Source organism: Mya arenaria, chromosome 11 (genome assembly GCF_026914265.1).
Source record: "Mya arenaria isolate MELC-2E11 chromosome 11, ASM2691426v1".
In the NCBI taxonomy this organism is placed as follows: domain Eukaryota; kingdom Metazoa; phylum Mollusca; class Bivalvia; order Myida; family Myidae; genus Mya; species Mya arenaria.
This window is the reverse complement of record NC_069132.1, coordinates 24,521,273-24,534,412: the sequence shown is the minus strand read 5'-3', so window position 1 is coordinate 24,534,412 and position 13,140 is coordinate 24,521,273. Positions and strand designations below refer to the sequence as shown.

Sequence of the window (13,140 nt, the reverse complement as noted above, 5' to 3'; positions counted from 1 at the left end):
TACCACTTTGATCCCAATTAATCAACCCCAACTCAAATTCAATAAAACAACCCACCCTGATCATAATAAAACAGCCCACTCTGATCCAATAAAACAACCCACTCTGATCCAATGAAACAACCCACTCTGATCCAATGAAACAACCCACTCTGATCCAATGAAACAACCCACTCTGATCCAATGAAACAACCCACTCTGATCCAATAAAACAACCCACCCGGGTCATATGAAACAAACCAACACGGAATCAATGAAACAATCCACTCAGGTCAAAAGAAACAACCCACTCGGATCAAAAGAAACAACCCACTCGGATCAAGAGAAATTACCCACTCGGATCCAATGAAACAACCCTCTCGGATCCAATGAAACAACCCACTCGGATCAAATAAAACAACCCACTCAGATCCAATGAAACAACCCACTCGGATCAAAAGAAACAACCCACTCGGATCAAGAGAAATTACCCACTCGGATCCAATGAAACAACCCACTCGGATCCAATGAAACAACCCACTCGGATCAAATAAAACAACCCACTCAGATCAAATGAAACAACCCACTCTGATCCAATGAAACAAACCACTCGGATCAAATAAAACAACCCACTCGGATCCAATGAAACAACCCACTCTGATCCAATGAAACAACCCATTCCGATCCAATAAAACAACCCTCCCGGGTCATATGAAACAAACCAACTCGGAATCAATGAAACAACCCACTCAGGTCAAAAGAAACAACCCACTCGGATCAAAAGAAACAACCCACTCGGATCAAGAGAAATAACCCACTCGGATCCAATGAAACAACCCACTCGGATCCAATAAAACAACCCACTCGGATCCAATAAAACAACCCACTCGGATCAAATAAAACAGCCCACTCTGGTCCAATGAAACAACCCACTCTGATCCAATGAAACAAACCACTGGGATCAAATGTAACAATTTACTCTGATCAAATGAAACAATCCACTCTGATCCAATAACACAACCCAATCTGATCCAAATGAATCAACCCAATCTGATTCAAATGAATCAACCCAATCTGATCCAAAAGGAATCCCACTCTGATCCAAAGAAACAACCCACTCTGATCCAATGAAACAACCCACTCGGATCCAATAAAACAACCCACTCGGATCCAATGAAACAATCCACTCTGATCCAATGAAACAATCCACTCTGATCCAATGAAACAACCCACTCTGATCCAATGAAACAACCCCCATTCGGATCAAATAAAACAACACGCGTCGGATCAAATAAAACAACACGCGTCGGCACATATGTTTACCTTTTACTTTCATTGGCCTTAAACGGATGGCCCATATTTTGTATGAGACTCTAATCCCTGTATAAGAGGCATAAAATCCTGCTTGGTTATCATAAAGGACTTAAAAAGGAAGTCAGTGAGCGTCGCAGTGGAAATGTTTATTTGAATATTTAAACTTTTGGCCTGTTAAAGGGAATATGTCATAAATTTCATGTTGATTACATTTTTTCGTTCAACTTGAATCAATATATGAACTCATTTGAAATACAAATGGACCAGAAAATATAAACACACTAGTTGAAAAGAATCTTTGGTAAATTCAGGCTTAAAACATTTAGTTTTCAATTCAGTTACTGGCGTTGTCGGCAAAGTGAAGCATTTTCTGCCACATGTGCGAATTTCTAGGAACATTAGATCATTGATATCACATCACATAACGATTAACCACTTATATAAACAGGTTTTTTTTACATTTCACACTAATGTTTTAGCGCAGTAATTAGCGCACTCGCTTCTCACCAAGGCGATTCCCGGCCATGTGAGTTTGGTTAGTGGTCACAAAGCGGGACAAGTGGGTTTTCTCCGGGTACTCTGGTTTCCCCCACAACACAAGACCACACTCTCGCACAACATCGTGCCAACGAGAGTGACTTAGTATAAGTTATCATAACTTCCTTCACAATCGTTGTAAAACATATAAAGTTTAAATTTTAACATATTTTTTTTAATATTTGATTTTACAAAACGTGACCGAGTACCTTTAAATAAGGCAAGGTTTTGTGGAAAAAACTTTACTATTTAAACACGGCTCATCAGTTCCATTACATTTTTATTTAAAGATGCCTCTTAAACGATTAGGCGCTAGGAAAATATTGAAATACTGAAATGGACCTTAGTTCATGTTTTCATTGTGTGGTTAGTTATGCTTTTCAAAGGCAATTATGTATCAGTCATTATTTTTAATTTAAATTTAAAATATAACCTGAGTGTTTTGATTAAATAGGTTCGTAGAGAAGTCAAAAAGTACTGTCCGAAGTGTGAGAAAGACATCGAAAATCAGCAACGTTATGTGGGAAAAGATGTCTGGCATTGAATGAAGACAATAGTGCCATTCAATTTGCATAATTTACACTATAAAAACAGAGTTCACAGAATTAAAATATTTAATTAATTTTCTCATGAACATAACTCAGAAAGAAATAGCTACATTGCAATTAAGCACCTGCTTATTGCCGTCAATAAATTCTGATGAACAAAAAAGATAAAATTTTCGGTGTCTAGCTGAAATCTGTACCGTTTAGTTTGTGTAAATATTGCCTGCTATTATTATACGTCGTCAGTCGTGTTTTATGGAAAAAAAATCTTCAAATCATGACAAAGATAAACGTACTTTAACTATAATATTCAAAGATTACGCTAAACTATTTAGGGTTATTTAGAATTGGGGTTCGTTGGGATAAGGTTATGGTATGGTTATGTGGGGTTATGTGGGGTTATGTAGGGTTATGGTATGGTTATGTGGGGTTATGTGGGGTTATGTAGGGTTATGTAGGGTTATGGTATGGTTATGTAGGGTTATGTGGGGTTATGTAGGGTTATTATTAGGATTAGGTAGAGTTAATGCCAGTTGCAAATCGGGTTAGTTAGGGTTAAAGCTGCACTCCAACAGATTGAACGTCTTAACAACTTTTTTTAATTTTTTGTCTTACTACGAGCCATTTTTTTACGAAAATGCAAGAAAACCAGTTATATAAGACTAATGACAATAATTAGATCGCAGATTTTATATTTAAGTCAAAAAATTGATGTATTATGCATTTTTCTTATACCGTTAGTAACGGTTTAAACCATAAAACAAAAACAAAATTCGAACGGAAATATGTGCATCTGCGATCTGATCTTTTGTCAGTAATCTTTTATCATTGGTTTGCAGATTTTTACGCAAAAACTTGCTCTTTCCACGACAAAAAATAAAAAAGTTGTAAAAACGGTATATCTGTGAGAATGCAGCTTCAAGTATAATAAATGATAGTTTGGGTTTAGTAGGGCCAGGGTTAGGGTAAGAGCTACGTATGGTAAGGGTTAGAAACAGATAGTATAAGCAATTGATATATCATAAATATAATAATAATAATAATAATAGCAATAACATCCAACAGTTGTTTTTTTCATAATGAATGTATTTCAAGGGAAACAATCCGATGTAATAACTCAAGCAATGTACGTTATAGTTACTTTTCTTCCAATAAGATGAATCAATAAAAACTTATTTAATTGATTCGTAGCCGAAGCAAGTTTAAGAAATTTCGTGCCTATCGCATACATCAAGACGCTTTTAAGTCAAAGGCAACATACTCTGCTTTATCAAAATATACTTGAACGATTCATAGCCAACACAGATTCCAGGATATTCGACGTTATCAAACGAATTGATTCTAAGTGAAAGACGGTTCAAGCAAGTTCGACTTTATCAAACATACAAACAGTCCTAAGCCAAAGCCAACATTTCTCTTTTTTACTAAAGCATACTTCAGTAGACGTTTATAAGCCAATGCAGGTTTTAGCAAGCTCAACCTTTTCAAACATATTATTAATGACTTGAAGCCAAAGCCAGTTCCGGCAAGTTCGACTTTAACAAACATATAGTCTAAGACGATTCGAAGCCAAAGCCAGTTCCGGCAAGTTCGACTTTAACAAACATATAGACGATTCGAAGCCAAAGACAGTACCGGCAAGTTCGACTTTAACAAACATATAGACGATTCGAAGCCAAAGCCAGTTCCGGCAAGTTCGACTTTAACAAACATATAGACGATTCGAAGCCAAAGCCAGTTCCGGCAAGTTCGACTTTAACAAACATGTAGACGATTCGAAGCAAAAGCCAGATCCGGCAAGGTCGTCTTTAACAAAGATATAGTCTAGGACGATTCGAAGCAAAAGCCAGTTCCGGCAAGTTCGACTTTAACAAACATAATTATAGACGATTCGAAGTCGAAGCCAGTTCCGGCAAGTTCGACTTTAACAAACATATAGACGATTCGAAGCCAAAGACCGTTCCGGCAAGTTCGACTTTAACAAAGATATAGACGATTCGAAGCCAAAGCCAGTTCCGGCAAGTTCGACTTTAACAAATATATAGACGATTCGAAGTCAAAGCCAGTTCCGGCAAGTTCGACTTTAACAAACATGTAGTCTAAGACGATTCGAAGTCAAAGACAGTTCCGGCAAGTTCGACTTTAACAAACATATAGACGATTCGAAGTCAAAGCCAATTCCGGCGAGTTCGACTTTAACAAACATATAGACAATTCGAAGCCAAAGCCTGTTCCTGCGAGTTAGACTGTAACAGACATATAGACGATTCGAAGCAAGAGCCAATTCCGGCGAGTTCGACTCTAACAAACATATAGACGATTCGAAGCCAACGACAGTACCGGTAAGGTCGTCTTTAACAAAGATATAGACGAGTCGATCCAGTTCGACTATTTTTATGTTTATCAGATTGTCGATCTACGATCCAGGTCGACCAATGCATTTTGTTTTCATTGATGCACCATCTATGAGCTTTGCACCAACTTAACCCATAATTGCTTGGGTAAGAGTGTTTTAAGAGTGGATATACGCGCAGTGACTTAACTTATGTTAATAGTCAACTCGTTCTTTAAATAGTTCTGAGGAGAGTGCAGCATTATTTGCTAAATGGAGCACGAAAACGCTATTAAAAGCATGAAATAGTTAATAAGGAGTCTAAATATTGCCACAAGACAAGGTTTCCATGATGCCACAGATGACGGTCTTCAACAAGGTAGGTGATTGTGTGATGACACTTAAAAGAAGTTCCATACGGGTACTTGTTTTATCTTTGTCCGTGGGCAAGATAAGAATTTATAGCATGGTTAAATTTTTGGATCTAGTTATTTGAGGTGGGAAAAAAGGTTATCACTACCTTGTTAAACGCCGCGAAAATTCCTATGCTCCATTCTGATATATTAGTGGAATCCGGTGTACCCAACTCAGCGTCCGGAAACATCGTCAAAAATGGCGGGGGGGGGGGGGGGGTCAGTCCTGCAACAATTGGTGACGGGGGTTGTCCTGTGGAGTTTGGAGATGTCGGATTTGTCCATCTCGCGCCTTTCTATAACAGAGACAATTCCATGACATGACAACAGTAGCAAACACACATATACATTTACATATAGCTATATACTGTACTGATACGTACTGATACCATATATAAGACACCTACCCATAAAAATATAATTAATAACTGTACTGATACCAGTCTATATAACGCATCACTGAAAACAATGGAGGATCTCTATTCATGAAGGAATCAATATAAAAGTGGAACTAAACAAACTTGATGTTTGCCCACCACTGGACGTTATTAAACAACCATGTATTCAGGGTCATAATGGCTTTAGGTTAGTCAACCGTGGTTAATACGCTTGGTCAATAAACTATTTTACTACTATTGAAATTTGATTTCTGCCATGAAAACACTTCGTTGTACAATATTTACATGATAAGATCGTTTTCATCAATTACAGTATTTCATGTTTCGTAGTGGGTGTACAAAGAATGTGAAATAAATGTAATTTGTCTTCGAGTAAAACTTTACTGAATGAGCGAAATAAGGGGTATACACGTATAGAGCTTGTCGCTGTAAAATTCAACTGTATTAGTTTTACTATATTGTCGGCTTACAACAGAAGGTATGAAAAAACATTTCTTTATATTATTTTATATGTTTGTTATAACATTCTTTGTTGCAGAAAGTGAGCCTTGTAATAGACAACTTGTGTTGATGATTGATTGTCATATGTGGCCTTGTGTCCGTCCCTCACAATGATTAATACAGGTCAAGACAAGTCTTCAGTGACCAGTAACTTGTTTTTAAAATGTTTGATGCTGGACACTACCGTGTCCATTTGATCAATGTATAAATGGCAAATGCATTATCACCTTAATATATTTATTAAAAAAACTCTTCTATTCCCATTAAAATTGATGGAATAATTATGATTATACACAGAAGCGTTTGTCTCATTGTTTGTTCTAAAATGATGTTTGGCGGTCATTCGGGGTCAAATACTGACAAAACAACACCTTTGGACAAAAGGGCTGTTCACAAATAGCTGTCAGTATAGTATTGATTGGTTATAAATGATTTTGACAAATTGAAAGTCCCGTGTGTACACAACACTAGGGCAAACTATATCCAAAGTCTAACCATGCATTAAACTTTCGTATTAAACATACGTCTGTATTAAAATAATAAACACGGATACTTACTATGGACAAAGGGGCTTATACTTAAGTCTTTTGGGATAGTCAGTGGCTAACAAGTTTCGCAATAAAGAAACAAGAATTTCCTAATCCATGTAATCACGACTTACAGACCAGTGTTTGCTTCTCAACTCGCTTTAAATCGTATTTTGAATACTGTGTGCTAACGAAAATATAATGTACGGGTGTTTTTTTATCACTCTAGGGTCCTGAACGATTCCGTCTATCATGCACGTCACGCTATTTCTCACGCTGTTGACGTTGTTTACCGTTCATGTCGACGCCTACACATTGACGGGAGACGTTAGCGCCGAGTTTACAGGAAGACAAAGGTACCGAAAGTAATTCTGATAAGTTGGCACCATGCATCTTCTGTTGTTGAGGGAACTATTTTTTTTCAAGAATCATACATAGGAAGGATTTAAAACAGCTCAGCACGACTGCACTCCTTTATTCCCAAAATCGCTTGATTCTTGATTAAGTGCCCCCCCCCCCCCCCCCCCCCCCCCCCCGATTCACCGTCCTTCTCATACCTCGTCATACCAATGTGTATATTCACTTTATTGTGTACTTTGGCCGTACGGGCCAATCACTGGCTTTGCTCATAATCCTATCAGAACAGGGAAGTTGTTTCCGGAATCCCTGCTTTAGGCCCTATGTTAGAGAGTTGGAAACTGACAGCCATTTTAGTAAAGGATTTTAGTCGAGACTTTATAATCTTAAATCTGTATAAACGTCACAAGTGGAAACACAATAAAAAATATTTTTTCAACTTTATTTTCATTTTCAAAGCTGGCTAAAGTTCGATTCACTGAAATATGTAGAAAAATAATGAAACTATGATCGATATTAAGATAAGTTCAATTTACGACTAAAAGCGACTAAAATCATTATTGAATATATATCGCAGAGGTTTCCATCAGTTAAAATTAAATTTAGGTCATTCAGTAAGAAATATGTGACGTAGCTAGCGAAAATAAATCCTGATAAAGCATTCGGGGATAGGTTTTAAAACATGATTAAATAAAAAAAAAATTGCAATATATGAGACAGAATAGCTTGTACCGCACGTGCATGTAGTCTGATGTTCCCTTTCTAGCCGCACATATACATAGTGGATGCATTTTTCAGATATCTTGAGGATACAAACCTCGCGGCGCCATGGGATCTGCTGAACCGGAGCAAACGTCAGGCTGCAGGCGGGCGCGAAGAGTATTTTGTGACGCAGTGTCGCCATGACAACCTGCAGCCTCCAACGGATGTTCCTAGCATCAGCGTGCTCGGCACTGGCTGCATTTACCCAGAAGCTACACTGTTGGTTAGAATACTGTAGTTAATATTTTATATTTTTATAAGACCAGTTCGAACTGGGTTCATATTATTTATGCTTTTTGTGAAATATTATATCAATATATGTTATATTAATATTTCAACGGTATTGCATTTTATTGTAATATAAATACAAAGGAGGCTTTTGAAATTGAAATCACCGTCCTTTCGAATGCCTGTATCATGTTCGCATTTTCATGGCCGTATCATTAAAATATACTTTTCATGAATCGTTCCTTACTTACAGTTTGAAAATACAGTTTTCATTGAAATAGTAAGTCAGTATTGTCGTAAAGGCTGATCGCATGATTTCAGCCTCTGTCATCTGTAGGTGAATTTTAATAAATTGAATGGTTGGATGTACACGAACTACTTTCAACCTTTATTTATTACATGATCTGTTTAAATAAATATCTGAAAATATGTTTGCTTTAAAGAAACAGCAGCAATGGTTGCAGTAGTTTTTCATGGAGTTGGCACATAATGCGTTTAAATCATCACAATAAAATTCAATATTCTTTCAGTCTATACGTATACGTAATAAAAAATAATGCAATTTCTACCACAGGCAGCACAACATATACACCGGATGGTACGATTCATGCCGAGGGACATTTTCCGCCGCCTCTCAGCTGACGCCGCTGTAGGCCTGTACAACATCAGTACTCTTCCGGGGAACGTTTTTGAGGAGTTTTATCTTTCGATGCCAATTGAATGTGCAGGTTTGTATCAAGCTTACTAGTATTTTTTCATAGCCTCGGTAAACATGCTTTTTCCTTGCAAAAGGTGATTTCAAAGACTAGGTATACGGTGACCCCTTCGATCTCTGTAGTACATTTCACCGTTTTGACACAGTCTTCAGAGCTCTGTTCTAATAAACCTTACACTAATTAAATAGTGTTCAGGTACACCAGTCAAGTTACGAGCACAATCTATGTGATAAACGTCCCCTACGATATTTAACCAGGTTTCCACATAGTAAAACCTAGTTATTAGAATGGCGTACGTCGTTGTTCGGGCGGATGGGCGACCGGGCGGGCAGGCGGGCGGGCGGCGTCGAACTTAACTACGAAACTTAATAACTAAGTTAAGGTTGACATATTTCGACTGAACCATGTATATAGGAAGATATCTGGAAACTTTCATGTAATTGCGTTTAGGGCCCCTATGGTTAAGGTCAGGGTCAAAGTAACTTAAAATAGAACAAACGGTTGAAACTGATTAAGTTAATTTAGAGTTGACATATCTTGACTAAGCTTGGTATTAAAGGAAACGTTTATAGAGGCCTTTCATTGGATTGCGTTTGGGGCACCTGGGGTAAAAGTCAAAGTCACTGTTACTAAAAATAGAAAACACGGTTGGTACTGAATACCTTAAGTTTGGGTTGACATGTCAAGACTAAACTTAGTAATAAGGAATAGTTAATTAAAGGGGATGTCTCACGTATGATAAAATAGCGAAAAAAATTTGTCGAAAACTGACATAAACTTGGCATCGATGTGTACAATGCATTGAAACTTACTAACTGAAGTACCACATAGTTTACAATTTATTTAAGTTTAACAGTTATTTCGTACGTTTTCCATTAAAAAAGATTACTGGGTATGTCTACCAGGTAGAATTCATTCCTTGTGTGTGATTGGCTAGTCGGTGTTATCACGTGATATTACCGAGGTAGGTATATAGCTTAATTATGTCACCCTATTAGAAAATACCTTTGTACCTCAGTGAGTAAGACACTGGACTTCAATTTTGGCGACGCGGGTTCGAACCCGGTCTCCGACACATTTTTTTTTACATTTTGGTACTTTTTTACAATTATGATATCAAAGCGTATCACAGTCTATTACATAATTGTCCTGAGATTCGTTACAGAAAAAAACTTTTTTTTGTGCCAATCTGTGGCACAGTCCCTTTAAGACTTCTCTTGAGATTGCGTTTTGGGCCACTGGGTTCAAGGCAAAGGTCATTTAAAATAGAAAAACGGTTGAAACCGAATAACTTAAGTTAGGGTTGACATATCTTGATTAAGCTTGATATTTAGGAAGAGTTTATAGAGACCTTTTATGTGAATGCGTTTGAGACCCCTTTGTCAATGTTAAGGTCACTGTTACTAAAAATAAAAAAAAGGTTAAAACTGAACAACTTTAATTACGGTTGACATGTCTTTACTAAACTTGATATATATGAAGAGTTAATAGAGACCTTTCATGGTCTTGCGTTTGGGGTACCGTGGGTTAAAGTCAAGGTCACTGAAACTAATAAAAGAAAAACGGTTGAAACTGAATTTTAGAACTTTACTTTGGGATGACATTCCATGACCAAACTGCATATATAGGAAGAGCTAATGGATATGTCATGGTTTTGCGTTGGGGGCCCCTAGAGTCAAGGTCAAGGTCACTATTACTAAAATTAGAAAAAATAGTTAGTGATTAATAACTTAAGTTATGGTTGACATACCTTGACTAAACATAGTATTTAGGAAGAGTTTATGGAGACCTTTCATTGGATTGCGTTTGGGGCCCCTGTTTTCAAGTTCACGGTCGCTCTCTAGCTTAAAATAGAAACACGGTTGAAACTGAAATTAACAATGAAGGCTGAAGTTCTTCTGTCAAACATTGAAAACCTGGTTTCGTTGCATTGCGGCATTTCTTATTTTAATGAAACATAGTTAACATCAAATAGGATAATACGCATGGAAACTTCGATCCTAAGCCTTATCATCTTTATTACTCGAAATAGGGCTCAGACCGCCAATTGTAGTGTTATCTTCCCTTGCTTAAACAGTGCATTATTTATACTTTTAAACTATGTACAGTGTTGCAGGATCCGGTAGAAAACGCTACTGGTCAGCGTTTCGCGTTGTTAGATGATGTTAGAAAATAAGCTTCTTTTATTTTTAACAAGTCGAATATAAATTAACAAGACATAATACTTCCTTGTTCATTCTTGTAGCAAGTTGTCGGATCGTAGAATACTCCAACGGTTCGACATATGACTGCTCGCGATGGTGTACTACCAGTGACTATCCGTATAACACTGCGGGCTACCCCCTGAATTACCTCTGGGCTTACGGCAATTTCTCACGCACGTACGTCGTCGAGAATAACATAGTCTGCAGGGGCTTCAACCCTAGCGGAGGTATGGAAAACATTTACTTATACATGCAGTACCTTAATATAATGTGTTGCACCTGCATATACAATTGTATACCTGCAGTTTGTATGGAAGTGTCGTCTATTAGAGTGTGTGTTTGTCACTTCTTACAAAATAAGACTCACGAATCTAATTGAGATAAAAAGTGCACGGGAGTTTTCCATACCAATTCGGTTAGACACTCGTATATACATACACATGAATATCAAACATATATTTTGAGTGATAAACGTTTAACTTCTTACTAAATAATCCATGATATATGGAAAATATTTATTTATGATAACAAGATTGTAACCATGTATTCAACGGCTAAAAACGCAAAATATTAAATGATAGGTGGGTGCTCAAAGATTTACAGTGATCAACTATCGTCTCATAAGGTAGATTTACCGTGTTTTCTGCACTTTTCTTTCAAATTAAACACAGTACCCTTCTTCAGAACCATTGTTTTTTTTATATGTATTAGTCCTTCTCGGTAAATTAAAACAATTGTATTAATTGCGGTTCATCTTATTTGGGAGAAATGCCATGCAATAAGTCAATGTATGTATAGTTGGTATTCATATTAGCCAATAAACGTTCTATATTTTATCACACAGAAAATTGATCGTGAGCTGATATTATGGCATAAGTTTACCAGTGAACAGTTCTTGTTATGTACTGTATATACTATCATTAGTAAACAATACGTTATGTTGTATAATTCATAATGCTTTCCAGGGACAGAAAATGACTTAATCCGTGAGTTTGGCCTTACCGTGATGACACGTGCTCTCGACACCAAAACGTTACGTCAGATTGGTGTCGCCTACGCAAATGCTGTCAGCAACGGCACGTTCACTGACCTCATCAACGTTTACGACTATTTCATGAAGGGGACGCTAGCCTGGTTTGATGGTGTACTAAGAAAGGATTTAGGTATGATATTTATGAATTAATACAAAATAAATACAAGTATTCTGATTGAACTGTGGAGCTTGATAATGATCTATCCTTATAATGTCATTTACACGCTGAACAGAATTTAGGTAATATTCTAAGATTGAAAGACAAAACGTTTGTATAGTCCAAATTAATCCGTTGACGGACCAATTGGTTTCAACAATGATGAATCGCTATTCTAAAAACGTCTGTGTTTATTATTATGAATATAGTTATTATTTTCAAAAACAATTTGGAATGAGCAACCAAATACGCTCAAGATAAATTTATACACGTTCAGAATAAATTCGGCTGTTTAAATGGCGTTGGCATCAGCAATGCTATTTCATCTACGCAAATTAAACATATTGTACGGCGATAAAACGTCATTTAAACAGTTACAAGTGATGTTTTATATTATCAGAGACAGAGGTATCCCCTATATAATCAATTCGTTTATCGTTATATAAAGGATATGTGTCCATCTTAGGCAGCGCAAAAGGAGTGTAAATGTTCAACCTTATACCTCTAAACAGGGTCATTGTTACATCCCTGGTTGCAAAGCTTGTCCCGGTAGTTAACATTGAAATACTGTACTGACTTTCCTTTCAGGTGGAATGGCATGCACGTCCATATTCGATAATACCGGTCTACCGCTTTGCGAGACTGGTTACCAGCAACGACAATATATTGGCATACTAGATCCCAGTCTATACAGCGTCCTTAACTACGTCTACAACAACAACAGACATTACGTGGAAGGGGAGACATTTACGTGCCCAGCTTTTTAGGTTATTTTGAACGATTAAAATGTGACTCATTCATCTACACACGTATATCACTTACAACGTTCAGTAAAACGTTGCCATTATTTGTATGGTGCTGTTCTTCGGTTTTGTAAAAAAAAAAAACTTAGCGAGTGATCATAAAACTGAAAGAAAAGAAAGAAATGATTGTCAAATCTTAGACATTAGTGAAAGATAGTATTATTCTTGTGATCGTTTATTCAATATTAAATTCATCAAGAGTGATATCACAATCTCGCGCAACAGTGTGCCAACGAGAGTGATTCATTATATAATGGGGTAGATATTAAAGAAGTAATATCTTGTTTCACGATCGTTGCTTTATACTACTATAGATTCTAAATAAATTCTGAAGTGA

At 36.9% G+C, this 13,140-nt stretch overlaps 1 protein-coding gene across 1 annotated transcript; it reads left to right on the top strand.

The window, feature by feature from the left end:
- Window positions 1–6,795: 6,795 nt before the first annotated feature.
- On the top strand, window positions 6,796–12,767 carry LOC128208433 (uncharacterized). The gene is made up of 6 exons (XM_052911997.1): window positions 6,796–6,899; window positions 7,699–7,885; window positions 8,465–8,618; window positions 10,852–11,037; window positions 11,776–11,973; window positions 12,589–12,767. Exons 1-6 carry the CDS (start codon window positions 6,796–6,798, stop codon window positions 12,765–12,767), a joined length of 1,008 nt encoding a protein of 335 aa, XP_052767957.1.
- The last annotated feature ends 373 nt before the right edge of the window (window positions 12,768–13,140 follow it).

Coding starts and splice junctions, on each gene's coding strand:
- LOC128208433 (XM_052911997.1), top strand. CDS start 6,796: ATGCACGTCACGCTATTTCTCACGCTGTTGACGTTGTTTACCGTTCAT. Junction 8,619..10,851: donor GATGCCAATTGAATGTGCAG/GTTTGTATCAAG, acceptor TCATTCTTGTAG/CAAGTTGTCGGATCGTAGAA. Junction 11,974..12,588: donor TGTACTAAGAAAGGATTTAG/GTATGATATTTA, acceptor CTTTCCTTTCAG/GTGGAATGGCATGCACGTCC.